This window comes from Solea solea, chromosome 18 (genome assembly GCF_958295425.1).
Source record: "Solea solea chromosome 18, fSolSol10.1, whole genome shotgun sequence".
Classification (NCBI taxonomy): Eukaryota; Metazoa; Chordata; class Actinopteri; order Pleuronectiformes; family Soleidae; genus Solea; species Solea solea.
In genome coordinates this window covers 7,531,345-7,544,907 of record NC_081151.1, presented here as the reverse complement: position 1 = coordinate 7,544,907, position 13,563 = coordinate 7,531,345, and the positions used below count along the sequence as shown (strand labels likewise).

The window sequence follows — 13,563 nt, the reverse complement described above, 5'->3', positions numbered from 1 at the left end:
TGACATACTGGTTGCTTTAATCCTCTCTCCTCGCTCTCTTGCACACGCTCAATGGTCCAATCCGCTCATGTTTTTCAGACAAGAACCAATTGGGACAGTGTTGAGAGGCTGAAGATCACTGGGTGGGGATACAAGTAAAAAAAAAACAAGGGAAGTGGATTGTCTTCGAGCATTGGAGCATTATTTTTTTTTGTTTTTCAGTCATGAGTTCAGACACTCAAAAGGTCGCTGTATGTATGATCATTATCTTTCTCCTTTTTGTCAATGCTTGGCTGCTATTTGTACTTGCTTTTGGATAGAGACTGTCAATACTGGTTTCAAATCAGAGCGTTCCAAGGTTAAACTGACTGGATACTTGCCTTTTCGGAGTATGACTGACTGTGTCCTCCTCTTGTCTTGCACATGTGCAGCAGGATCATCTTTGCATCATTGCTCTGGCGTTTCCCTGTAGGGACACAACTGGCAACGGATTTGTCTGGAAAGAGTAGTTTGGAGCATAGTGTGTTGACATGACAAACACATTTATGAATTCATTATTTTGTATTTTAAGACTTGACAGCTCGGTAAAGTCTGTTTTGTAGCTCTATATTTTTATTATACTCAACGTTTGATCGTATTTTGCTGCCAGATTATTTTTGTTTTGGTCTCTGTTTAGTTGCGTAGGTTGTTGAGATTATGCTTTTATTTTGAAAGTAAATGTGCATCCGGAAAATAGTCGTCAACTTCAAGGAGGTCTAGGTCAGTGTACGAGTATAATGTATTATAATATATTTATACATCGCGATATTTAGTATGGCTAATTAATTAGCTGTCTAATGCTTTCCGTGAAACTATCTAATTGTTATGCGTTTGCGGCGGTAGAGTAAAGTGTGCACGGACCGGACGGAGGCAATAAACCGGTAGTAAATAAAACTAGCTTGACTCTACATGGTAGCGGCGGGAGGATAAACTAGCAAAATAAACACGCAGGTGTTTGCACTCGTGTGCTCTGAATTTCGTCGGCAGTTAAATTTTAACGAACAGTAATCCGAGCGAACAGGTTGTTGCGGCCATGCCGAGATTTGTGCTGGGCTATTTATAATATTTATAGCCTCACTTCACTTCAGCCGTTAAAGCCGTGTTCAGAAACACCGGGGGACCAGCGCGCGACCTTGGGGGACGTTGCCATGGATCTGACACGGTTAGCTGTGGATGCGGGTCAGTTCATCAACCGAGCTATTCAGGTATAAACACACACAGAAATGACTTAATTTGATGATGTCTTATGAAACCTCCTTAATGAATCGCTCTGTTCTCTTAATCCACTCCAGTTCACCGGTGAGAGCCTGGGTCAGGCGGGGAGGACAGAGCTGTACCCGGGTCTAGAGGAGCTTCTGACCCGAGCTGAAGCCACCAAGACCTGCACGGACAAGATAATCTCTCAGACTGAAGTGTTACTGCTGCCTAACCCCGGTGAGAGACACCTGCTCTGTTCATTTTCCGTTTGTCTTTAGGTTAAAATAAGATTTGTGCCATGTGATCAGTGACTATTGTTGACGTTTCATAATAACTTGGCAGCAAGAATTTCAAACCCAGCATAAGAGAGATGAAGAAAGGGGGATACAAGTGTTCTTGAACGTGACCTGGTTGCCAGCCAGGCTGGTGTGAGTAGTTCAGGCACTGCTGATCCCCAGGGATTTTCAAACACTTTCACAGGGAGCAAAGAATAAAAAATGCGGTGAGTGGCAGTTCTCTGGGCAAATAAGGTCAGAGGAGAACAACATGCCAACACTTGTCCACACTGGACACAGTATGAGTTACACATACCTAATACATAAAGAAATATCCAGTGAGTGTGCTTGTGTATATTCCTGTGCTGTTGCATAATTAACAGCCTAATAAGCACACCAGCTTCACCAAACCATTGCCTCTTGTGGCAATTACCATCAAGTCTATCATGATAATAATGATTTTCTTTGCAAAACCACTGAACAGTGGTTATGAATCTGTGCACGTGGGAGCCAGCACTTCAGATTTATGAGCTCTCCCACTGTTAATATGTCTCCTGTGTGTCCTTTGCTTCCACTGCTTGTGTCCTGTTCTGTTTTTTGGCCTGGCTGAATCCAATTGCCTCAGCTAATGGAATTATGAGTGGATGTGATCTATAATCTGTCCAATAAGGTGGAGACCATGCAGCTGCCACAAGTAATGAAAGACCTTGTATGTTGTTCATCTATTGACCGATAAGTTCTGCGGAATCAGTTTTTTGTTTACTGTAGCTTTAGCTTTTATGCATGGATTTATGGCAAAAATACCTACAACTTTCAATTTTCAATGCTTGTCCAAGTAGCAGGCAGTACTGTGTTTGAACTATTTAAAAAGTATTTGGAGTAGTTGAAGCCAATGCAAATTGGACTGTGCTTTAGTTGCACATTTACTCTCTGTGGCTGCAGTTAACAATTGATTTAATGACCATTAATCAAAGGACCAATTTAGTGGCATCTAGCTGTAAAGTGTTATATTGCAGCCAACTCAATGGCTTTCCGCAGTCCAACTACAGTGGCTTTCAGGTATCATAAAAAACATTGAAAGCCTTGGTTTGTCCATCCTGGGCCACTCTACAATCATGGTAGATCGGGTGTATAAGGTCCTTCTTCCTATCTAATATAAAAGGCTCATTCTAAGGTAACAAAACACAACAGATCTTCATTTTAAGGTGATAATTAATCATTGAAAACAAAATAATCAACGTTGTGTTAAATGTCTGTTGATAAATACCGCATACAGGTGCTTTAATCCTTTTTTTTTTTACCTTTTTAAAGAGTATATATATTTGCCATAAAATGGTCCTGTACCTTGTTGTTCAACCTCAAAGTGTTGTTTTGATTGTTGACAAGGAAGAGCTTGAACAACAACAACAACAATGCTCGGTGAAATTAATCAGTTATGAACACTCTTGTCGTCCTCCTCCTCCTGGTGAACAGGAGCACGGTTGGAGGATCGGCTGTATGAGCATCTGGAATGGAGCGTCCCACCAAGACCTCGTGCCAATGAGCTTCTAGGAAATGAAATGACCCAGGCTGGACTAGAGATTGGATCCACCACACCCTATGGTGAATTTAAAATACTCTTCTATTTACACATCAATGAATACTTTGCTGGGTGAAAGAAATGTGCGTGATAACTACATAATCACGTCTATTAGCTGTATTACTTTCTGTGGACATGCTGACATGTTGTCAGTGTGTATTCTGTTTAAACCGCAGTGTGTGTTGTGTGTAGGAGCCGCTTTGCTCAGGTGTGGAGAAGTTCAGAAGCAGCTCAGCGATGAAGAGCGGAAGTTTGTCCAAAGCACCAACATCCACTTTCTCAGCCCTCTGCGGAGTTACACTGAGGGGGAATATAGAGCCATACAAGTAAAATACACTAACGTTAACACACACACACCCATAACCCAATAATTATTTTCATAATTCGGCTATTTTCTCGAAGAATCGTTTAGTTGTTTGTCAAAAAAAGAAAAATGAAATGAAACCTGTTTTATTAATTTCTTTATTATGTGAAACTTTCATAATTGATTCATTTGTCAATTATTTTCTCAATTAATTGAGTACTCGTTGGTTCGTAAAAATCAGAAAATGTTGAAGAATGTTGATCAATGTTTACCAAACCTGGAAATAAGGATGTCTTATTTTGTCCACAAACCAAAATGATTCAATTTGAATGATTTCTTTGTTTTAAGCTGAAAAATCAGAGAAACTGGTTTTAAATATTGAGAAAAACACATGAATCGATTATGGAAATTGTTGAATATTTTGTTATCGAGTAATAATCGAAGAGTCGTTGCAGCCCTGATTTATAGCAGGTACAGCATTATATTATATAATGATAATAAAGCTTTCCATCTTGCCAAGTATCATTATCTCTCTCTAAGAGTGTTTCTGTGTTTGCTCATAGGACGAGCGCAGGATGTTGCTGAACAGGCGTCTGGACTTGGACATCGCTAAATCCAGGCTGAGGAAAGCCCATGAGGCTGAGCGAGAGGACAGAGTGAGTCACAGTCACAGTGACGGCGTCTTTCTTGACCTTCTCTCATTTCAAAACGTAGCCCTCGAATACGTGACGAGCATCGGTCGGGTACTAAAAGCCGCTTTTTCAAAACTCTTCATACTATTCACATCGCCTCCAGAAGTCCCTCAGATCAACAAAACACACCATCACACCAATGCATCATTGAGTTTTGAATGTTCATCGTTTTGTGTTGGATAAATGGAAAAAAAAAAGTGTTCAAGGATTTTGGAGAACGTAGTCACGGAATGCTTGAAAATGATTCACCGCTTCACTGACTGTAAGTTAGCGCCGCTTCTTTTCTGTCTTTTTAATCAGAGCCTAAATGCAAACCCACTGGACGAAGACCACAGGTCTCATGTCTCCTACATGTTCAGCTTCCTGCGTGTGAAGTGGCTAAAGGTCAGTGGTCGTACACAGGGAGGAGGAGGAGGAGGAGGAGGACGATGGACAGAAACTGCTGAACTTTTTCCTTTGGTCACCGAGTTAATGACTTTATCTCATCTTGTCTTTTTCCTTCTAACAGATTTGGGCCCAGCAAATCTCTCAGGTGAGTTGATGCTCACTGTGCTACATAAACTTCCTGGTTTATTCCCAATGCGGTAATGGAGAGAGTGTTTTACCACTGCAGACTGTTGTGATAAATATACACTTTGCACATAAAGTAAGGAAATGTGTGTTTTAAGGATTATTTCTCTGTTATAACAATATTTCTTGGGATTAAATCTTATACCGTTGGAACGCCTGTTTATATCCCTTTTTAAATGGGGTCACATTTTTAAGGAAAATTGCATTTGAGTTGCCAAAACAGCTTATTCTGCTACTGACTCTTGTTTGGTGTCGTTTATTGGATTGGATGATTGATCTACATTGGAGGCAATCTCAATGCAGAGAGATATCGAGTAAAGATTCTGCAACCAGTGGTAATCCCATGTCAATCATCTAATCCAATAAATGACACAGTCAATAGCAGAATAAGCTCAACTCTGCTGCTCAACCCACAAATGCATTTTCCTTGCAAACGTGGCTTTCCAACGGTGTAAGATTTATTGCCAAGTAGCGTTTTTACAACAAAGAAATAATCAACCAAACACAAATACCTTTCCTTATTTTTTGTGCTGATTGTTGCAGCAATAGTTCTTTCTTTTATGTTTGCTTGATTCAATCTTTCAGGATTAATGGGGAATTTTCAAGAGGTGGTAAAATGTGAAACAACATAAAAGATGATTTTGTGTGTGTGTGTGTGTGTGTGTGTGTGTAGGCGGAGATGGAGCTGAGTATCTGTCAGAGTCTGTTTGATCGACAGTCAGAAATTACAAGACGGGCTCTGGAAGGAATCAGCAACACACACGTACGTGCTCAAAAACACAAACATTTACAATTGGAGGGAAAATTGTGTCATTTTTTGGTTGAGTCATTTACTCAGTTTGAGTTTTACTGTGATTTTCCCTAAATAAGAGCGACTTTAAACTTCTAAAACAGTAAATGCAAACAATACTGTTTTGCGTTTACTTAATGGTGCTTTTACTACTTTTCTTTTTTTTAATACTGTATTTTTAGGCAAGGTCCAAACTTAATATTGTTCCGGCTGCCTCGTGTTTTTGGTTTTTGTTTGTTTTTTCTCAGACCAACCACTTGCGGAGCCTGACGGACTTTGTGGAGGCTCAGGCTTGTTACTTTGACCAGTGCAACCAACATGCACAGGAACTTCAGAAACAGCTGGCAAGGTCTGTCTTTAACACTTAAACCTACAGTGTGTCAAATGTAGCAGCGTTTATTTTTGAAGTTGCATGTTGCCGCTGAATATCCCTCACCTCACCTCACTCTGTCCCTTCCAAGTTTGTTGGAGAGCCTATGTCAGTTAGCTCCTTTAGTTTGTCTATTGTGGGCTACTGTACAAACATTGCGGTCCAAAATTGCGGCCTCAGTAGAGCTGACCCGGCTCTTGATTTAAATATAAAAGAGTAATGCTGGGGTTAGGAAAAACAGGTAATTTTACACTTTTAAAAATAACACTTTTCCGCAAAATAAAGGTAATTTCATCTAAATTTTACACACCAGACCTTTAAAATATAAAGGTTGCTGTTTGGAAACTATATCATGGTTTTATGTCAATGCTGTTTTCACTTTTTATCTACATAAAGAATGATAAAGAAGTAACAGAATTATTATTTTAACTTGTCTCTTATTAGTTAATATAGAGCCTATGTTGGATTCTATAAAACATGGGATTCTTTTTAATTTCAAATCATCTTGGACTATTGTTAGTGGAAGATGCATTTGTAGTAGAGACTCATGACATTTGGGCTCAGAAACCAAAAAGTAAAGTTGGTTTTTTTCATGAGTAACTATGGACACTGACACCTGGTATTATTTTGTTTCACCTTGTAGTATTCCAGCAGTGCTGTGCTCTAATAACTGGCTGTCAGAAGTCGGTCACCAGCCACCAACAAGCAACCATGTAGTCAAAGAGCGCAGTGGGTCAAATCAGGTTACTTCACTTCCCCTGGTCGTCCATCACCTTCCAGATTTCAACCAGGACTCGTGGACCGTGAATCCACCGTCCGTAAATGGAAAGACAACCACAGATTCCTCGGTGCACACTCAGCTGCTGGACACGACAAATAACAACAACAACAATAACAACAACAATGAAGGCCACTCAAGTGAAAAGAGCAGGTACTTTTCTGCAGCCACCCAAGCTGTTTACGTCTCTACATCAAATTCAGACAATCACACGACAGATCGGCTCGCAGCTGCTGAAGCCGCAGCTTCAGGCCACGCGGTGGAAAACAGCTCTGCAGCTGCGATAAGCAATGACGCGGGTCATAAAATGACAACGCCGTCCCCTCGACCTTCACAACCGAGCGCAACTCTGACTGAATCTCAGATGGAAAACGCAGTGTCTAGTGAAACCATGGCAACCAGTGCAGTGGCTGATAAGCTCCAAGCGTCTATTGAAACGGCAAACGAGCAGCTCGTTATTAATGAAGAAGACGTGCAGGAGTCGCAGTCAGACAGAGACTTTCACAGGGATGTAGCAGAATAACACTCGTGGTTATTGATAAAGTAGAACAATAGACTGTATATTAAAATGGAAAAAGTCTTCCGGTTGCAAAACAAACTCCTGTTTTGAAGCCTCAGGATTTGCGATTTGAATGTGAATTTTTTTTTAGTTAAACATCACCTTAAAGCAAGCAACTATACCAACTTTACTATTTTCCCCACCCAAATTAGAACGTAAAGAAGACCTGAAACTAGCGACGGAGACCACGAACTCCTCAGGAAAATGTCTATAAATCAAGTGAGAAGCTCCTTTTCCCTATAGACTTTCACCCCCTGGTGGCTAATTGCGAACTTACTTTACAAACCTGAAGACCATGTCCAATTTGTTTTCCATTTTTATACACAGTCTACGAGTAGAACTGATAATACTGACTCCAGAGGAATAGAGCAAATATAGAAACTAACTCATCTCATAGGGGGAGATGTTGCAAAGTGGTTGTTAACGTGCTTTTTTTTTTTTAACGTGATTATAGTGCCACATTAATAATTGTAGCTTTTAGGATTGTTCATCGTATTAATGTCTGAAACAGATCGGACATGTACTGTGGCAGTGCCACTCGTTATCCGTGAACTTGACTTTATATTTTTTAACATTATGCAAGGTGAAAAAGTAACTCATTTACAAAGGAAAACGTACTCAGTCTTTGTGCCAAGTAAGTGTTTGTTGCGGTGAATACATGAATTCACGTGTCGGTGTCACATCTCACTCCTAACACCTTTTTAGAAAGTAACGTGTGTGTGTGTGTGTGTGACTACTAGTTGAGATCATTTTCCACACGAGAAAAAAAACATGTCACTTGTGCGTGTTGTGGAGTGCAGCGAGGTGACGAAACACCAGGCTGAACCGGGTCTTTATGCTGCAGCGTGGTGCATAAATGTTCCTCCTCATTCCCTCTCTGGGTGTTTCCCCCTCCTGACACATGTTCATATCAACTCACTCTTACCCTTTTACCCCCTGAAAGCTCCCATTAAACCAAACGGGTAGAAGTTTCCATGTCCATATGTTGTTAATTTTCTTTGCGAGGGGCAGCACTGCTCCACTGTGGTGTGGATTCACTCTGGGGAGCCTGGATGGAAACATGAATGAATGTAGCACTGGCCCTGTATGGACGTAATCACTTCACCTCTCTATGCTCCGTGCGTGCGTTTGTCCGAATGTGTCCAAAGATGTGTGCGCGAGTCCGTGGTGTTGCCGTATTCACGTCCGGTGTTTGTTGTGCTGCTGATGTCAGTGTGAGGTTAGAGTTTTCAATGTCCCGTGTGCCAAAAGTGACGTCAAGTCCGTGTGATTCTGACTTTGTTCTGCAGCGGCGGAGGTGTTTCTCTAATGTCCTTGATGAAATCTGCAGCCTGTCTTATTCACCGACCATCAAAAAATAAACGCCTCATTTAACCCACATTCCAAAACTGACTCTTCACAACTTAAGAGGTTTTTAACGGAGGGAAATCAGGAGATTGAGGAAACGTGTTAAATTGAAATATTGCCTTCCCTGACAACAATGGAATATGGATTTTCATTTGTGCGCCACATACTCTGTTTATGTTTTTGTTCGATGCACTGCCCATCCAATAATGAACTCGCTGGCACTTCCGCGCCTGCAGAGTTACTCCAAACTGCAAACTGCTGCTACACTAGGGGTCGAAAATACAATACTGAAGTTGAAGTCGGGTTGGTGAGGATCTTTTTCTCCTGGACAGGGAAGCAAAACAGCCAAAAATTCACTAACGCTCTCTTCTTCTTCTCTCTTTCACTCTCATACACATCGACGGTGGTGGTGCTGCTCTGACTCTTTTACCCGCTACTGTCGCTGATGCGCGAATAAAAACAAAATATGAATACGGTATTAATAAGAACAGACACTTGCTGTATGTATTTGTGGATGAAGACGACTTGACACCAGGTAATCTGTCGATTATTTTCTCGATTAATCGTGTGGTCCATAAAATATAAGAAAAACCTTAAAAAAAAGAAATGATCATGTTCTCAAATGTCTTGTTTTGTCCACAAACCAAAATGATGAACGTTTAATGATGTCTTTGTTATCCAGAGCGAAGAAATGAAGGAAATACTCACATTGCAGAAGCTTAAACAATCGGAAATCTTGTTTTAATCATGAAAAAAGCTTCAAAGCGATAAATCGATTATCAAAATAGCTGTCGATTAATTTAGTAATCGATTAAGACTCGATTCATTGTTTCAGCTCTATCTCATTGTTTCTAGTTCCAGTTTCTAGTTGAATTTCACATCACACCTCTAATGTGGTGTAATGCTTGGCACGCTTCCCTTTTTATTAATTGTGTTAACCACAGAACTCAATATTTATGTCACGACTCTAGAAACACTTGCATGTGTACTTGCCCCCCCCCCCCCCCCCACACACACACACCGCTCTCTCCTGCCAGACGCTGTAAAACCAGATTGGATCGATGAAGTGCAGGTTATGTGATATTGATCTCAGTAAATTCAGGAGGCCCTGATGTTCAATAACATCCTAAACACTTATACTGCGCCACTATATCGCCCCCCCCACAGGAGGTGCAGTCAGTGTTTAAAGACAGATTAAATAGTGTTTTTATTCCCGCAGCTTTTTCGATGACTCAGCCAAACAAGAATAGATCCTCCTCGATGCTGATTCGGAGCGGGGTTTTTTTGTTTTGTTTCCAGCTTATTTTTAAACATATCCGGTCTCTGTCAGCAGTTACTGCGGCTCCATCTCTCGTCGTCGTGTGATGCAGGAAGGAAGACCATGCTGGAAAGGTGTTTTTGCAGATTGGATGAGTGAGTTATGAAACCCAATATAGAGAGCTGATAATCATATTTCAGTCATTTCTCCGTACCCGGGGGGGGGGGGGACACAGATCTGTGTTCTTCTTTCTTTTGATTGATAACAGTATATTGTTTTATGTCATTCTGTTTTATACGACGTGCATTTGAGTCCCAACAAGGATGGAAACACGTGAGAAAGGCGGCTACGCCATTGCCAAATTCTTGTGATTGAACGATAATCTCGAAAATAAATTTGCCCAGAAATGTTGGTCAATTGCCCAGAATGGCTTTATATTGGCTTTATGCAGTGGATTCAGTCTCCAGGAGTTTGTGTCAATATAATAATATAATCAAATCCAACGGTTTTAAAGTGCTTTGTAAAGCACTTAAGCACAGTGGTTTTATTGCGTTTTATATCAGTAAACTGCTTTAGTGACACTTTAGTACGGTAAATGTCATAAGTAATATTTTAAAAAAGTGACTTCCACTACGGCTTGAAGTCACTTAACTTATGAAGTACTGTGCTACGATCTCCTGGATTGAAATGCCAAAAAAAGATGTCGCCAATCTGCGTTCTCCACATTTCAATCGAGAAATAGGATTTATGTTTTAAATGCATTATTTGAGCTGAATGCACTGTGGAATCGTCCTTTAATTCAAGTCAGAAAACAAACAAATGTACTAAACTAACACGCTCCGTCTTATCTTTTCCTTTCCTTTTCTTTTTTTTTTTTTGTTTCTTCTTTCTAACTCCTCCCCCCTCATGGTCAGCTGGGAATGTTACGTGTGACAGCTAAACAGTAGGCGTGGTGTGTGGTGTACAGGTGCTGGTGGTAAACGGCGGCTCCTCTGACGCTGACGTTGGGATCAAACGTTGTCCTCTGTGCAACTGAACTACAGACACAAGAGGACAGGAAATTGAATCCTGAATGTTCAGATATTAGAGCGACAGTCAGAACACAAGAATGAGCAGAAATATCTTCTTCATTTTAACCCCTTTAACTTGTCGTATTAGGGGCCGGAAACGGCTCCTGGCACGAATTCATGCGAGGAGTCTATTGTTATCCTTCAGATTATTATTATTATATCCGTGGCTTTGCAGTCATTTTCGAGGGGGGTTAATGTGCATAAAAACTCTTGAAACTTTGCACAGAGGTCACGTCTGCACTCAACATGAAGTGTTTCCACTCAGGTGGAAATGCCCGAGATGGACGCCAATTTTAAAGTCTTTTATTTTGAAAGTAGGGACAGTACACATGAATCCATTGACCTACTATGATTTAGTAGCGATAATTGTGCAGACATCACAAAGTAGACCGTTTTTTATTTAATTTTTGTTCAGCCCAATGTTGAACTTTGACCTATTTCCAAATGTTTTTAGAACTTTTTGTTCAGGTGTGTTTATTGCCTAGAGGTTGTGCTAAAAAAAGGATCCCTTCTAATTCTTATAATCTCTGTATAGACGTCTAAACATAGTAATGGGGGAAAAGCAGCCTCACGCTCTGTGTTCTAGGGGGTAATGAACAACTCATCTCCATTTGTAGGCCTTAGGCAGGTTGATGTACCATGATTAAACATAGAAAGACTCAGTAATGAAACTGACACCTGGAATAAGTACAGCCACAAATACATTTAAATGTGCCAACAATATTTCATGCACATTTTAATGAACGAACATCGTACAATATAATGTCCTCCTGACTTTGTTTTCATCCCTAAACTCTTCCGCTGCAGGTTCTCTCTCTTTTCCTGAGATAAATCTAGCAGCTCCTTCCCCGGGGTTTGTCCCACTGCTACAATTATAGCCTGTCAGACAGAGACGAGCGGCATTGTCTCTGGCAGACATGGTGACATCTGCTGTTGGGCGCTCTGTGTTGGAGGTCCACAGAGACACGGAAGGTCAAGGCTTTTCCTCTTGACCTTGACACGTCCCACTTCTGCCGCTTAACCCCCCCCCAACACCTGTCAACCCAGAGTGAGTGCTCCGTCCGTGAGAGGACATTTGTCCCTCGTCCTCGCTCAGACTCCGCGGATCATCTTCACTAGATGTCGAATCAACAGTGTCACAACCAGATTTCACAATGTTGCTCTGGCAACTACGTTTAATTTCAAGTAATAAAAACATAATCACTGCAAGCTTCAGATATAATCCTGACTCGGCAAGTGTCGCAACCTTTTTTCTTTTTTTTTTTTTGAGGTTACGGAGATTTGCTGTTGATCCACGGATCAGGGAGGGACTGGATCGTCGGCAAAGAGGTTAAAAAGTCGCGTCGACCTGGAGAGGGGAGTGTGTGGAGTGAAACGTCCTGTGGAAAGAAAGTAAACACGGCTCTGGATGACTGCGGTATAGCGGCATGTTTCCAACTCTGTAGGGACTTTAGAGCCATGGTTCTCAACCTGTGGCACCTGTACCTTCAGTGGTACTGGCGCTTCCTCTGGTGGTACTTGGAGGAAAATCAGAAATACTGTCCAAAATAATAATTAGTCACCTCATCTCTAGCTTTATTTTCAAATGAAATATAAATAAATATACACTTTTTGTGGGTCGGGCCTTAGGAAGCTGCCTGCTGATTGGCTACTGAATTTTATGAGCGACAGCTAAATGGACCAGAAGTTGTCCCTTTGCCCGGTCGATTTACGTCACTGTATTTTAACGTTGATGATAATAGTGGTTATACTTCAAGAGCTCAGTATTTAACCAGGTGGTACTTGATATAAAGGTTTTTTCGAACCACTGCTGTAGATGATTCTAGTCAGGTTTATAGGTTCTCAGTGTAAAGAAGTCATTTTTGCTACTGCTTTAGCATTTTTATCCTCATACCGTTTTTTTCTATATTCAGAATTTTTGATGCAGTTTGAAGCTGCACCTTTATGAAACTCTCCTTAATCTCAAATGCAAACAAAAAGATGATTTAACCCTTGTGTGGTGTTCATATTTCATATTTCTGTAACCCAGTTCATGGGTCTGCTCGAAAAAGATGTTTACTTTAACCCTGTTATATGTAATATAAACATTATTTTTTTTTTTTTTATATTTACCATTTACTTCTGTTGGACCACAGTTATGAATATCAATCTTTCTGTTGCTAATTAGTAATTGCACTTGATGCAGGTTCTTCTTTTGTAATGTTCTTCACAGAAAATGATCCAAAGCCAATTATTATTCTGAAGCTGAAAAAAATAAAGAAATAGCATCATCTTTCTTTTAGCGAACACTGGAAATCACACCGCACAAATTCCACTGCTAAATAAGAGTGGAATAGTTTATGTATTTGTTATATTTTCACCTACCATAGAGGCGTCAGAATAAAATCTATATGATTTCATTGTATTTCACTGTATTCACTGTGTGTAAATGCAGGAGAAGAAAAGAACAATATTCTATTTCCTTCAACTAAAGTGTGTCTGAGCTGGACGATTAGTTACTGTCAAATCAAAACGGCAATTTGAGAAAAGATAATTTAGCAAAGTATTTCAAAAATATTTTGATGGTATCTTAAATACAATCAGTAAATCAAACAGCAAATATGATATATGAAAGAAATCTTTTCCTCTCACTCCTCCCTTCCTTCTTTCCCTTTTCCCCAGGTGTCCCTGTAATTCTCCTTATTCCCCCCCTCCCACAATGCCCCCATTTCCCACTCAGTCCGACTTATGACATATTACCTCCACCGAGGCATTAC

General features: G+C 40.5%; 1 protein-coding gene across 3 annotated transcripts; it reads left to right on the top strand.

Annotated features, from left to right (window-relative positions):
* Positions 1-5: 5 nt before the first annotated feature.
* Positions 6-12,948, top strand: LOC131444618 (endophilin-B1-like). 3 transcript variants are annotated; one of them, XM_058615129.1, is made up of 11 exons: positions 9-1,223; positions 1,311-1,452; positions 2,964-3,092; positions 3,262-3,395; positions 3,937-4,029; positions 4,366-4,449; positions 4,574-4,597; positions 5,309-5,398; positions 5,674-5,774; positions 6,439-6,726; positions 12,078-12,948. In XM_058615129.1, exons 1-11 carry the CDS (start codon positions 1,167-1,169, stop codon positions 12,139-12,141), a joined length of 1,206 nt encoding a protein of 401 aa, XP_058471112.1. In that variant the 5' UTR covers positions 9-1,166; the 3' UTR covers positions 12,142-12,948. The 3 variants fall into 3 exon arrangements, with proteins under 3 accessions (XP_058471111.1, XP_058471110.1, XP_058471112.1); XM_058615127.1 differs by lacking the exon at positions 12,078-12,948 and having other exon boundaries at positions 7-1,223; positions 6,439-9,464; XM_058615128.1 differs by lacking the exons at positions 5,309-5,398; positions 12,078-12,948 and having other exon boundaries at positions 6-1,223; positions 6,439-9,465.
* Positions 12,949-13,563: the final 615 nt, after the last annotated feature.

Bases quoted from the DNA above. Each gene is read 5' to 3' on its own strand.
- LOC131444618 (XM_058615127.1), top strand. From the start codon at position 1,167: ATGGATCTGACACGGTTAGCTGTGGATGCGGGTCAGTTCATCAACCGA. The intron at 3,396-3,936 runs GTAAAATACACT...GTTTGCTCATAG, and splicing joins GGGAATATAGAGCCATACAA to GACGAGCGCAGGATGTTGCT. The intron at 4,450-4,573 runs GTCAGTGGTCGT...TCCTTCTAACAG, and splicing joins TGCGTGTGAAGTGGCTAAAG to ATTTGGGCCCAGCAAATCTC.